The sequence below is a fragment of the Microcaecilia unicolor genome, chromosome 3 (assembly GCF_901765095.1).
Source record: "Microcaecilia unicolor chromosome 3, aMicUni1.1, whole genome shotgun sequence".
Taxonomy (NCBI): Eukaryota; Metazoa; Chordata; class Amphibia; order Gymnophiona; family Siphonopidae; genus Microcaecilia; species Microcaecilia unicolor.
Window position 1 is genome coordinate 204,514,705 of NC_044033.1, and position 15,299 is coordinate 204,530,003.

Genomic DNA, 15,299 nt, shown 5'->3' on the forward strand with positions numbered 1-15,299 from the left:
TCCAAATCAAATCTTCCCTCCCAGCCTTCATCCTCTTTCACGCAATTTCTCCCTCTCAATACACTACTTATTGTCTTCCACATAGCTTCTCCTTCCAAATATTCATCCTTTTCCATTCACCGGTTCAAGTTTTTCCATTCAGTATTTCCACCCTTACACTCATATATCACTCAGACTCCTTCCATTCTCTACTTTTTGAAAAGTCCTAAAATTTAACGAATACCTTAGTAAGATGAACTAGAGAACAGCCCTTTCAACTAAGTCTTAAAAAGTTGCTGGTAGACTCTTCTATGCTCATTTACATCTCCCAATCCCCCCCCCCCCCCGCAATCAAGAAACATCACGTGATGTTCCAACATAACCTTACATTAAGAGATCATCAATATCAGCTTTTACTCAATGTCTTTCTTATAAAACTCAATTATATTTGATTACATCATGAAAAGGCAGACTCTACTCTGAGTAAGAGTGAGTTTACTGCTTAATAGTGATAGGTACAGAAAGGTTTTAGCAGAAATGCTGCTGCATGCCTCTCATTCTGCCCCACTTTGAAGATATACATTTTGGCTGTGTAGGGATTTATATGGCCAAAATGTAGCCATTGTTTGTGTTGTCATTTTTAAAATCTCTTATATGACCAGCAGCTGATGCTGGCTGCTTTCAAATATCAACCCATTTAATACAAATTATACAGTCCTCCACCTCCCCTGCTATTTTTAAACCATTTAAAGGTCTTTATTGATAACAACCATGAAAATATAGCATAGCATTTGTGTTTTTCTGACATATACCATGCTTCACATTAATAATCGTATTTTCTCTCCCCTGGATCCCGGTGCATTTTTGTAGCATACATATGTTCTAGAGCTCAGAGAGCCCCCTTGTGGTCCACGCCAGTACAGCATAGGTGGACAGAGGGATACCACAAGTTTGAAGGCAAAGCAAATAGGTAAGCTAAAAGCTGATTTTTGATGTTTCCTTGAAATGTAAATTCCCTTTCCCCTCCCCCAAAGTCCCTAAGAGAAAAGAATACTCTGAGTATTTACCATTTCTAACCTGTTTATGATGCTTTTGATCTGCGTATCCTTCTCTACCTGCTGCTGCCGCAGACGCTTCTCGCTCTGCTCCAGCCGCACCTGGTACTGAAAGAGCATTTTATTGGTCTGCTCCTCCTGGGACATCAAGCGCTTTTCATACTCTTCCAACTTTTGGTTGGACTTGATGAGACGCTCTTTGAGGCAATGTATCTCCTCCTCGTACTCTTTCACCTGGTATGGGAGGGAGGAGAAGGCACGGGACATGCTGAGGACACTTTTCAAAATGACCCCAACCCCGTTAGCTCAGGCCGGATTGATCCCCTTTGAAAACTTAGCACTGCCAAGTGGCAAAATATAGTCCAGAACCAAGCACTTCTAGAGGCATGGTGAGGTGGTGGATATGCACATACATTACATTTTCAAATCTATATATGTATTTTCTAATACATGGTCCTTATTCAGAAATTGCTCAAGGTAAGTAGATATAAAATGGGCCGGATTCAGTAAATGGCACACAAAGTATTCTGCAAAGAGTGCTCAACCTTTGCAGGATACTAGCTTATCGTCCCTTTTACAAAGCTGCTAGGGGGTTAGTGTGGATCTCGCAACTAATGTTGGGCGCTGGATTTATGCCTGCCTGGTATAAAGCCGGTACTCAACTTAGCGCGGATATGACATTATTTTATAACACTGCGCCTTGATGCCCCCTGATCTGCCCCTACTCCTCCCATAGCTACACCCCTTATGAGTTGTACACTATGAAATTTAGGTGCAGATGTTCTAGAATAGTAACTAGGGCAGATGCATGCACAAATCCAAATTGTCAATTAACTCCAAATTAATGATTGTTGACACCTCATTAATAATTTGCACGCACATCTGTCCTGTTGGGCACCAAAATTTGGGTAACCTATATAGAATCTGGGGGAATAAGTTTAAGCGCATTTTCAAAGAGAAATTCCCTGAGGTGTGAAACTTACAATATCTTGCTGCTAGGTAGCTTATTCTGTGCAACTGCTTACCTGTAACTGAGGTTCTCTGCAGACAACAGGATAAATCAGCCACCGTAGTGGGTGATGTCATTTGATGGCACCAAGATGAATCAGCTCTCTTAGTGTCCAGAAAAACCCAATAAGGCTTTCTTGAGCATTCTCACATTGTTGCTGCCTTGTGAAATACCTCAGACTTGTTCGTAGCTTGCTTCAACTGTTTGGAGAATGTGAGCAGGATTGTGTGGTTGATTTGTCCTGCTGTTAACAGATTCTTGGTCTAAATAGTATGGATGATCAAGCAGCCACTCTGTAGACGTTCATAAAGCAGCCAGCATATAAATGAGATGTTGAGGTGGCTTTTGCATATGAGCTGGATACACACAGCTATGCATGCTTAATTACAACAGAAGATGATCCAGTCAGAAATCCAACTGGAGAAAGTCATTTTTGAAGCTGCTGATCCCATTGTATTTGCATTACAAGACAAAAAATAAATGAGAAACCTTTTTATGGACTCTATGAAAATAGAATAGTACACTCACTTTTGAGTGTACACGGTTTTGGAAAAAGAGCTGGAAATATTGTAGACTGGTTAAGCTGAAATTCAGAAATTACAGTAAATCTGGGAATGAGAATAATGAACTGGAGCCTGTAGATCAGTTATCCTTCTTTCTGACATAATTACTTTTTGGAAAAAGTTTTCTATGACTACAACAGAGCTATTAAAATCACTAATTCTGGGGAGGGGGACATTTTTAAAAGATTGTCATCTCATAATTGCTTTTGATGCTACTTCTGAATGTGTATTGTCTGCTGAAATGGAATCTTTGAATGTGATGACAATACATATATTTGACATTAAAATCACTAGTTCTCTATCTTATTGTATCTTTTGAATAGTCTTTGAATTAATGGAATTAGTGGACAGGCATAGAGGAGATCTCCACTCCAATGTATCTGAAAAGCATCTGGGGATATGCTATCTTGAAGACTGCCCTGACTTCTAGAACACTTATGTGAAAAGACTTTTATGCTACCAACCATGTTCCCTGAGTTCAGAGATACATAGGGTGTACTCCTCAATCAATACTAGGAACATCTGTTGTTAGCACAAGTTGGAACTGAGGTGGGAAAAAACATCTTTCCTAGAGGAGGTTTCCTGAGTCTACCCATTAGGCTAGGCTTTGGCAGATTAAATTTAATGTACACAAATGCAAAATGATGCACAAATCATAGTTATCTGATGCTAGGGTCCACTTTAGGAGTTAGAACTCAAGAAAAAGACCTAGGTGTCTACAGACAATACGCTGAACCTTCTGCCCAGTGTGCGATGGTGGCCAAAAACAAACAGGATGCTAGGAATTATTAGGAGAGAGATGCAAAATAAGACTAAAAATATTACAATGCCTCTGTATCACTCCATGGTGTGACCTCACCTTCAGTATTGTGTTCAGTTCTGGTCGTCGTATCTCAAAAAAGATATAGCAGAATTAGAAAATCTTCAAAGAAGAGCAAACAGAATGATAGAGGGGATAGAACTGCTCCCATGAGTAAAGGCTAAAGAGTTTAGGGCTCTTCAGCTTGGAAAAGAGATGGCTGAGGGGGGATATGATGGAGGTCTACAAAATCCTGAGTGATGTGGAGCAGGAGGAGGTGAATCGATTTTTCACTCATTCAGAAAGTACAAAGACCAGGGGGGACACAATGAAATTACATGGAAATACTTTTAAAACAAATAGGAGGAAATATTTTTTTCACTCAAAGAATGGTTAAGCTCTTTGCCAGAGGATGTGGTAATGGCAGTTGGCATATCTGGGTTTAAAAAAGGTTTGGACAAGTTCCTGGAGGAAAAGTCCATATGTTATTGAGATGGACATGGGGGAAGCTACTGCTTGCCCTGAGATTGATAGCATTCAATGGTGCTACTAATTGGGTTTGTGCCATGTATTTGTGACCTGGATTGACCACTGCTGGAAGCAGGATACTGGGCTAGATGGACCATTGGTCTGACCCAATATGGCTGTTCTTAATCTGGTCCCAGTTGGAATACTAGGCTTCTTTGTTACAGCCAAACAGTTGGAATGTTTTTGGCCTGGGGCTGCATTGAGAGATGAGATTAGTGTCTATATTTTGGGAAATAGTAAGGCCTACTAAAACCACCTGGTTGGAGAGATCCAAGATGGCGACAGTAAGATGCTCGCATTCTCTGCTCCCACACTGCCTGTTTCTTCAGCAAATACTGTGCCGTCTTCTTACCTTTGAGATGCCTAAATGAAGGGGAAGATTTCTGTAGCTGCCCGACAGCCTTTGACCCCTGAATCGCAGCACGCAGTCATTACGGGCTTCCTAGCAACCTCTCAGGGTATTCCGGCTGGCCACAGTGCAATGGAGAGCCTGGGCCTCAGGAGTGAAGTATCACTCAGCACACAAGGTCTGGCACCTCCTCAACTACCGCGAGACTTGGCAATTAGGGGAGTCCTTGCTGCTGATGGTAGCAGCGTCAGGCAAAGGACCCAAGGGCATGCTGCAGCCACCGGATTCCTCGCAGCAGGACCCAGCAGATGGTACGCTAGATCCAAGATCTGGCGTTGGGGAGTGACAAGGGAGTGATTCTGGACGGGGTTCCCCTTTGGTGCCATCAGTTCCTCCCCTGAAAAAGCTGGCAGAAGTGACTTTGGAGACCATTTAGACTGCACTGGATTCTCTCTACAGGGTATGTACTGGGACATCCTCCCTACTTAATAAAACACACACACCACACACCACACACACACACACACACACACACACACACACATGTTTTGAATACTCATTCTGTGAATATTAATGCTTTGGAAACTCAGGTTCAGCAGTCCCAAGCCTTACATTTTAGTTTGGCTTAGGACAAGCTGCTGGTTCATTGCAGGCAAACTTTGATAACTACGCTAGACGTTTAAATTTACATATATTAAATTTCCCAAACTATTGACAACGTTGCCAAAATATCTGTTCTATAGATTTTTGAAGGAAAAAAAGTATTACTCTGATACTGGTTTTCTGCCTTTGCATAAGATATATTATCTTCCAGAACCTAGATAACGTTCAAGTTCACCAGCTGCTGCCTTGGTTGTAGATGTTTCTTCTGACAGTTTGTATATATAACTCAAATTTTGGAGAGTTCTACTGAAGAAATGGTTGCAAGGTCAACTTTATTGATGACATTTGTATTTCAACAAGATAGAGGCCTTTTTTAGGCTCTTGGATTCTACTTTTCTTGGAGGGAAAGTGTCTACTTTCCCAGATATTTCTAAATGGACTCAATTATGTAGGAAGAAGTTCCTAGCACTCAAACCTCATCTTGTTTCTTTAGGAGCTAGGTTTCAATTGAGATTTCCTTGTAAATGTATAATTTTTCTTGATCAACATTCATATATGTTTTATGAACCTGCTCAGTTGCAATTCTTTTTGGAAGGAAGGGGGATTTCTCTGTCAACTCCTTTGACCTCTTAAGTTACTCAGTTTAGTTCATGGTTGATACTGCAGTTAAGTTCCTGAACTCCCCAGGTGCTACCCAGGTGGGGGGCTCTGCAATTGCAAAGACCGGCCCTGGTTTCCAGAGGCAGGCAGTTAGCTCGGAGGCCTCCTAAGGTTCCCCCCTGCCTTGTGGCTGCAATGCTTGCTTGTACGGCCAAACTCCCACAATACCTAGTCGTTGCCCGACTGGAACCACTACTAATCCAAAGACCCTACTGGATCTCGGAAGGAACGGATCAACTCAACCATCAGACCCGAACTACATAACCACCGCTAGGTCTGGGACACCCGATACATCAGCGGGCTTTCTGGAGCGAATCAGCACCAGAGGCCTCACGAGGTTCCCTCCTGCCTCGTGGCTGCAACACTGCCTGCACGGACTTGATTTTCACTGACCCAGGAATGCTGCCTATCCGATCTCCCTCCTGCCTCGTACCTGCTATTGCTGCATGATCGGTTTTGACTTTCATCGGACCCAGATGCTGCCTACTCTGCATCTGAACTCCATCATGCTTAGGCAGACACCCTCACCTGAAAACGGGAATTGAGTGCCCTAACCTGAGAACGCCCTGAGCCTGAGTCGACGGAAGTTGGCCCAGTGAATCTGTTGCTGTCGACGGCCAGGCAGACTCGTGAGACCTGGTGCTTGTGGTATTAAAAAGCAAAAACAGCTGCACCAGCCTGCATCATCTATACCTGCCTACCTGCCTCTGCTCCAGCCTGCATTACCTGCTCCAACTTGCATCGTCTGCTCCAGCCTGCATCATCTGCCCCAGCCTGCATCATCTGTTCCTGCCTGCATCGTCTGCTCCTGCCTACATCCTCTGCCCCAGCCTGTTTCTGCCTACATCCTCTGCACCAGCCTGCATTGTTTGTTCCTGCCTGCATCCTCTGCCCCAGCCTGCATCGTCTGTTCCTGCCTGCATCCTCTGCCCCCAGCTTGCATTCTCTGTTCCTGCCTGCATCCTCTGCCCCAGCCTGCATCCTCTGTTCCTGCCTGCATCCTCTGCCCCAGCCTACATCACCTGTCCTGCCTGCATCCTCTGCCCCAGCCTGCATCGTCTGTTCCAGCCTGCATTGTCTGTTCCTGTCTGCATTCTCTGCCCCAGCCTGCATCCTCTGCCCCAGCCTGCATCGTGTGTCCCAGCTGCATCCTCTGCCCCACCCTGCATCACCTGTTCCTGCCTGCATCCTCTGCCCCAGCCTGTAGCTTAAACTCCAGTCCTGCAACCTTGACTCCTTTATTCTAGCCTTTAGCCTCAGCTCCAGCTGCCTCACCTTGTTTGTGACTGATAGCTACGCTAGGATTGCCTGTCTATACATATGGCTCCATTTCACATTCTCCTCCTAGTACTGTCCCTCCCCAATCTACTCCTCCACCCGAAACCACTATGCACTATAGTCATACATTGCCCTTTCGTTCATTTTATTACGGCACCATCTCTCTTGTCCTCTTCCTCCCTCCTTGCTTTCTGCCTTCAGCACTTCATCCCTTCAATCGTACCTTCCCCATTCTATCTGAACTCATCTCGCCTTCGTTGCCTTCATCGCCACTCTTTTCCTACTCTCCTCCGTAATCTCTTACTCCTTTTTTCTTTTCTCTGCTCAATCCCAGTCCTGGTCCCCCTCACCAACCCTCATCCTATTTGTGCAGGTTGCACCATGACCTCTCCAATCTCATCTCTATTCCTCTCCTTACCCCCTCTTCTCTGCCCTTCTCATGCGCCCTATGGAATGCCCGCTCCATCTGCAACAAACTTTCCTTTATCCATGACCTTTTTATCACTCGTAGCCTCCATCTGCTCGCGATAGCTGAAACTTGGCTCTGCCCTGATGACTCTGCTTCAGTCGCAGCCCTCTGCCATGGTGGTTATCTCTTCTCCCATACTCCTCGCCCTATTGGCCGCGGTGGTGGCATTGGTCTATTACTCTCACCCTCTTCCAAATTTCAATCTCTTCTGCCACCTCAGTCTCTCTGTTTTTCTTCCTTTGAAGTCCACTCCGTCCGCCTATTCACTCCTTTGCCTCTTCGAATAGCAGTTATCGTCCCCCTGATAAATCCCTTTCATCCTTTCTCAGCGACTTTGATGCTTGGCTTTCCTTCTTTCATGATCCTTCCTCCCCCTCCCTCATCCTTGGCAACTTTAACATTCATGCTGATGATCCCTCCAACTCTTACATCTCCCAGTTCCTCACCTTAACATCCTCCTTCAATCTTCAGCTATGCTCCACTTCCCCTACCCACCAAAATGGTCACTGTCTTGATCTTATATTCTCCTACAACTGCTCTGCCTTCAATTCCTTTATCTCAGATCTTCCCCTCTCTGACCATCATCTAATAACCTTCACACTTAAACTCCTCCCGCCCAATCCCGTCCAATCTATCTATGAATCTCCAGGCCACTGACCCTATACCCTATCCTCCAATGTCTCGAACCTCTTCTCTACCACTGCACCATCCAAATCTGTCAATGATGCTGTCTCTTCCTACAATACTATTCTATCCTCTGCCTTAGACACTCTTGCACCTCTCATGCCCCATCCTATAAGACGTACCAAACCCCAGCCCTGGCTGAACCCTAAAATCCGCTATTAACGTTCCTGTACCCGTTCCGCCGAACGCCTCTGGCTGAAATCTCGTGCCCTTGCTGACTTCACCACACTTCAAGTTCATGTTGACCTCCTTCTAATTGCTCTCTTGCTTGCCAAACAGGACTACTACATCCAGCTGACTAATTCTCTCTCAACTCAAACCTTCGACTCCTCTTCGCCACACTAAACTCTCTCCTCAAGGTGCCTCCACCCCCAACTCCCCCCTCACTATTCCCCAGACCCTAGCTGAGTTCTTCCATGACAAGGTTCAGAAGATAAACCTCAAATCTCTACCAAACCACCCCCACTCTCCCTCCCTTGTCCGTTCTCCTATTTCCTCAACCCCTCCGTCCTTTTCCTCCTTTCCTGAACTCACTGATAAAGAACATCACATCTTCTCTCCTCCTCAAAACGAACTACCTGTTCCTCTGATCCCATTCCTACCACCTTCTTAACACCATCTCTCCTACTCTCACCCTTTTATCTGTCATATCCTCAATCTCACTCTTTCCACTGCGACCTTTCCCAATGCCTTCAAACATGCTGTGGTCACACCGCTCCTGAAGAAGCCTTCACTTGACCCTACCTGTCCTTCCAACTATCGACCCATCTCCCTCCTCCCCTTCCTTTCCAAATTACTTGAACGCGCCGTTCACCGCCGCTGCCTTGACTTTCTCTCATCTCAAGCTGTTTCTTGACACCATTCCAATCTGGCTTTCGCCGTCTTCATTCAACTGAACTGCACTTACTAAAGTTTCCAATGACCTGTTCCTGGCCAAATCCAAAGGTCTCTATTCTATCATCATCCTTCTCGATCTATCCGCCGCTTCTGACACTGTCGATCACAGCCTACTTCTTGATACGCTGTCTTCATTTGGATTCCAGGGCTCTGTTCTTCCTGGTTCTCCTCCTACCTCTCGCTTCGCACCTTTAGTGTACACTCTGGTGGATCCTCTTCCACTTCTATCCCTCTACAAATCGGTGTGCCTCAGGGTTCTGTTCTCGGTCCTCTCCTGTTCTCCATCTACACTTCTTCCCTTGGCTCTATGATATCATCCCATGCTTTCAATACCATCTCTATGCTGATGACTCCCAAATCTACTCTCTACCCCTGAAATCTCAACCAGCATCCAGACAAATGTTTCAGCCTGCCTATCTGATATCGCTGCCTGGATGTCTAACGTCATCTGAAACTTAACATGGCCAAAACCGAGCTTCTCACCTTCCCCTAAATCTACCTCTCTCTCCCCCCTTTCTCTATTTCTGTGGGGCACTACATTCTCTCTGTCTCATCAGCTCGTAACCTTGGAGTCATCTTTGACTCCTCTCTCTCCTTCTCTGCTCACATTCAACAGATGCCAAAACTGCGTTCTTCTCTATAACATCAGCAAAACTCTGTCCCTTCATCTACTGAGCACTCTACCAGAACCCTATTATCACCCCTATTCTCACCTCTCGTTTGATATTGTAACCTGCTTCTCACCGGCCCTCCCTCTAGCCATCTCTCTCCTCTTCATCAGTCCCAAAACTCTGCTGCGCGAATCATTTCCGCCAAAGTCGCTATGCTCACATAGCCACTCTCCTTAAGTCACTTCACTGGCTCCCTATCCGTTTCCGCATTCAATTCAAACTTCTGTATTGACTTATACAGTGCATTCACTCTGCCGCTCCCAGTACCTCTCCACTCTGTCTCTCCCTACGCCCCTCCTCAGTACTCCGTTCTGTAGATAAATCTCTCTTATTGTCCTCTTCTCCTCTATGCTAATTCCAGGACTCCGTTCCTTTTATCTTGCTGCACCTCTCGCCTGGAACAGACTACCCGAGCCTGTACGTCTAGCCCAGTCTTTGGCCGTTTTCAAGTCCCAAGCTTAAAGCCCACCTCTTTACCACTGCTTTGACTCCTAACCACTACTCACTTGCCCTGTCCTTTATCATCACATCTTTATTCCCTTACCCTTATTGTTCTTTCTGTTTACTGTCTTATCTAGATTATAAGCTCTTTGAGCAGGGACTGTCTTTTGTGTATGGTGTACAGCGCTGCGTATGCTTTGTAGCGCTATAGAAATGATAGTAGTAGTAGTACTGCTATTTCATGTTAGATTTTCTTGGTTAAACTAACTCCCTTTGTATTTGAATTGGATCTCTCCTCCCTAGTCCATTCCACCACCCCTCCAACCCCTCCCTCCTTTTCCACCTTCTTCTGATGTCACTGATGAGGAAACTGCACTTCTTCTTTCCTCGTCCAAACGTACCACTTGCCCCTCTGATCCCATTTCCACTCACCTACTTAACACTATCTCCCCCACTGTCATCCCTTTTATCCGTCATAACCTCAATCTTTCGCTTTCCACTGCGATTGTTCCTGATGCCTTCAAAACATGCTATAGTCACACCGCTCCTTAAAAAACCTTCACTGGACCCTACCTGCCCCTCTAGCTATCGGCCCATCTCCCTCCTCCCTTTCCTCTCCAAGATACTTGAACGTGCTGTTCACCGCCGCTGCCTCGACTTCCTTCATCTCAAGCTATTCTTGACCCGCTCCAATCTGGCTTTCGCTCTCTTTCACTCGACTGAAACGGCACTGCCAAAGTCTCTAATGACCTGTTACTGGCCAAATCTAAAGTGCTCTACTCTATCTCATCCTCCTCGACCTATCTGCTGCTTTTGATACTGTTGATCACACCTTACTCCTGATACATTATCCTCTCTTGGATTCCGGGGCCCTGTTCATTCCTGGTTCTCTTCCTATCTCTCCCAACGTACTCTTAGCGTATACTCTGGTGGTTCCTCCTCCAATCTATCCCGTTAACAGTCGGTTGTACCCCAAGGATCTATCCTAGGACCTCTCCTCTTCTCATCTATACCTCTTCCCTTGGTGCTCTGATCTCATCCCATGGCTTTCAATACCACCTTTATGCTGATGATACCCAGATCTACCTCTCCGCACCGGATATCTCAGCTGAAATCCAGACCAAAGTATCGGCCTGCCTGTCTGACATCGCTGCCTGGATGTCTCGCCGCCACCTGAAACTAAACATGACAAAACCGAGCTTCTTCCTCTTTCCCCCTAAACCTGCCTCTCCTCTCCCCCCGTTCTCTATTTTGGTAGATAACACTCTCATCCTCCCTGTCCGTATGCGCGCAACCTTGGAGTCATCTTTGACTCCGCTCTCTCCTTCTCTGCACATATTCAGCAGATTGCCAAACCTGTCGTTTCTTTCTCTCTAATATTAATAAAATTCGCCCTTTCCTCTCGAGGACGCTACCAAAACCCTTACCCACACCCTTATCACCTCTCGCCTAGACTACTGCAATTTGCTTCTCGCTGGTCTCCCGCTCAGCCATCTATCTCCTCTTCAATCTGTCCAAACTCTGCTGCGCGTCTTATATTCCGCCAGAGTCGCTATACTCACGTTAGCCCTCTCCTCAAGTCGCTTCACTGGCTCCCTATTCCGCTTCCGCATACGGTTCAAACTTCTGCTTTTGACCTACAAGTTCATCCACTCCGCAGCTCCTCAGTACCTTTCCGCTCTCATCTCTCCCTACACTCCTCCCCGTGAACTCCGTTCGCTGGGTAAATGTTTCCTGTCGTCCCCCTTCTCACCCACTGCTAACTCCCAGCTCTGTTCCTTCTATCTCGCTGCTCCCTATGCCTGGAATAGACTCCGAGCCAGTACGTCAGGCTCAGTCTCTGGCTGTCTTCAAGTCTAGGCTTAAAGCCCACCTCTTTTGCTACTGCTTTCGACTCCTAACCATGACTCTCTTACTCAACACCCTCACTTATACCCCTACCACTGCAATTTCCCCACACCCTAGCTGTCTGTTCGTCTGTCCAATTTAGATTGTAAGCTCTGTTGAGCAGGGACTGTCTTTTTCATGTTGATTGTCACAGCGCTGCGTAAGTCTAGTAGCGCTATAGAAATGTTTAATAGTAGTAGTAGTAAAGTAGTCTAGTCAAGCTTAATTATTTCTAAGTTTTGTTTCCTGTTTTGAGATTATTTTTATGATCTTTTTGGGCTTTTTTCTATAATTAAAGCTTCTTTCAAATTTCTTGATGTAAATTGTAAAGTTTATTTAAAAAAACAAAAACATCTGGTTTGCTTTCTTAAGTGGTTGACTGCTCCAACATTGTGGTGTCATGGCCTGCAAAGTACAGCAATAACCTTAGTTTACTGTTTTTCTTTTGCTTTCTTATTTTGCCTTCTCACAAAGAGGTTATCATAGAAGCACGAAGCATTGGCTATGATGTACATCCTTCCAGAGTCTTAAGATTATAACCAAGCAACTCCTCTTTCCACTGTTTTCACTGTTGCTGTCCTAGAGGCTGTATCATAGGTAGACCTCATAAGTTAGATCCTACATTCATTTAGTTGTTGAAGATGATCACAAAACTAGTTTTGAATCTCTGCCAGAAGATGATTCTGGAATGCCTGTGATTTTTCTATCAGAGTACGGAAGTACTGCATTAGTTGTAGCTGATGAGCCACGACACAAATCTTCAATGTGATATTTCCCAGTGGGTGCACTAAAATAGCTCTTTGAATGCTCTGCTTTTTTTTTTTTTTTTTAATAGCAGTCTCAACAACCATTAATTCATCAGGAAGCTGTGCTTTGGAGTATGTTGTGGCTGGTTGGACTAACAATTGTCATACGGTAATACTGTTAGAATGCATTATTTGCTGTAGGGTCCATTGCATAAATAATGCATGATAACAGCATTACTTAGTGGTAACTGCTATTAAATAACCTCCTACATTAACTTCCAATCTCTTTGAAGTTGGTCGAGTAGAATGAGTAGACAATTACAACTTATTCTGCAGGTAATTGGCAAGGCTATTTATCCAATTCCTTTTGTATGCTGAGGTCTAAAAACCCTTGGGACCTTTTTGGAGAAATATTTGATTTCAGTAATCTTCTGCTGTTGTTTCATTAAGTAGTTGCTGAGGTGATGGATCAGATACTATACAAGGAGAAACTCTTCCCTGGATAGAACAAGGAGATAGAAGATCATGGAATACTAGGAGTCATCTTCTGATACACACAGCAAGAAGTGTTAGAAGATCTTTGATAAAGTCTTCTGAAATATTTTTTTCTCAACAGATGGGGGTAAATTTTCTCTTCTTTGAAACGTCTCCAATATGGGTTCCATGATAGGATAATAGAGGGATTTTGGCATCATATTTTCCATACACACTTGAAGACATTTTCCACATAACTTTAGCATGAAAGAATGCAGTAATCTGAGAGAGGATATGCTATCAGAAAGTCATTTCATTATTCTGGTCTAGAGAGACAAATAGGAGGTGAAGAGGTCATTGGATCTAACCTTTAAGTGCTTAGACTTCTGTTTAGCTTTCATAGAAGCTATCATAAGCATTCCTACACCAAGAGTTTTGCTGTCTGAGCCAACAGAGAGTTTCACTGTGCCATGTGTACAATGCTGTGAAGTTTTTAAAAAGTCTGGGATATGGAAAAGCTGTCCAAGCCCGGATTAGATACTGGGTGGTGTTGAGATACCATATGACCCTGCTGTATTTCTGTTTCATAAACTATCTTGGGGGTAAATGACTTTGGTCAAGTGTTAATCAAAACATTGCTTATGTGCGGGAAGATTGTTATTGCTCGCTCATGGAAGCAAAAAATAGCCCGTCTGTTGTCCAATGGATGACCCTATTGCGGAACATTGCAGAGAGAGAAAGACAGATGGCAAAGAGAGACACCAGTTGTCGAAATGGACTAAGATCTGTGAACCTTTGGACTATACCGAAGACTTAATGAGCTATAGAGAAACATCTGATATGTTGAATCACTGTTGTTACCTTAGACACTGTAAGGGGAAGAGGGATTTGTAGGGTATTTTGACCAATAACGTGGAAATGTTTTGTTGCAGATTGTTTAGGGGAAGAAGGGGGAAAAAAAATATGTAAAACACCAAGAATATTGAATGTTTTATTACTCAATGAATGAGTATTGAAGAAACAAGTTCCAAGTTTACAGTATGTACTAAAGCCTGGAAGCTTACTGTTGTGCCTGTATTTACATTTTGTCTTACTTATTCAATAAGATTCTTGTTTAAATTTAAAAAAAAAGTCTGGGATATGGATTGCACAATGAATTTTAGCTTCTACACTAACAGGGACTCACCTGTGCCACAGGACTTCCCAAATGGAATTCAAGACATCTTTGTCATAGCCAAAAACATTACAAGTACCTTCCGCTGTTTATCTGTGCTATAGACTAAATTCTGCACTATGATGCTCTGCTTGTGCCAAGATGCTTTGGGACACAGACCTTCTGTGCTGTGGATCTTCCTGGTGGTGTTGCTATGGAATTTAGGTCTGCAATGCAAAGCTAAACAGAAGTCTAAGCACAGAGGTTAGATCCAATGACTTCTTCACCTCCTGTTGTGCCTCTCTAGAGCAGAATTCATTGTGCTTTTTGGAGGAAAGTGAAGTGCATTTCTTAATTGAAGAGTACATTTTTGTCTTTCTTTCCAAGTGACAGTGATCTTCTCTTGGGGAATTGGTGAGTTCGTCTTTCCTTTTTTGCACCGTTTCCTTCTTTACAGAGATCTCAAAAATTTTAAATAGTCATGATGGGTTTATAATGTAGATCTTTTGGCACATTGGGGCATACAGGTGTATATTTAACAAGAAGCCACTTCGTGATCTTCTCCCAAGCACTGCACTCAGAAGCTATGGGTATTACTTTTGCTATCTTCCCTTGTAATTGAGATTTATTTTTTTATTATTTGTTGCATTTGTATCCCACATTTCCCCACCTTTTGTAGGCTCAGTGTGGCTTACAGTATGCTGTAGTGGCGATCGCCATTTCTGGAATGAGAAATACAAAGTGGTATTGCATTAAGTACATAGATGGAAGAGTTACACAAGGATCGCCGCTCTCACCAACCCTTTTTAACTTAATGATGACACCTTTAGCCAAATCGCTATCCAACCAAGGACTCAACCCGTACATCTATGCAGACAATGTCACTATATACATCCCGTTCAAACACGATCTAACCGAAATCACAAATGAAATCAAACACAGCCTCCAAATAATGAACTCATGGGCGGATGCATTCCAACTAAAGCTAAATGCAGAAAAGACACAATGTCTCATTCTATCCTCACAATATAACACAAACAAACCCAGTACCATA

The 15,299-nt window shown here is 44.1% G+C and overlaps 1 protein-coding gene across 3 annotated transcripts in view; it reads right to left on the reverse strand.

Annotated features, from left to right (window-relative positions):
- SYNGAP1 (synaptic Ras GTPase activating protein 1) overlaps window positions 1-15,299 on the reverse strand; it is a 214,023-nt gene that overhangs the window by 18,246 nt on the left and 180,478 nt on the right. For all 3 annotated transcript variants that reach the window (XM_030197194.1, XM_030197192.1, XM_030197193.1), the window contains one exon: window positions 1,057-1,268. In XM_030197194.1, coding sequence (XP_030053054.1) covers window positions 1,057-1,268 — 212 coding nt within the window. The remainder of the gene's footprint in view (window positions 1-1,056; window positions 1,269-15,299) is intronic.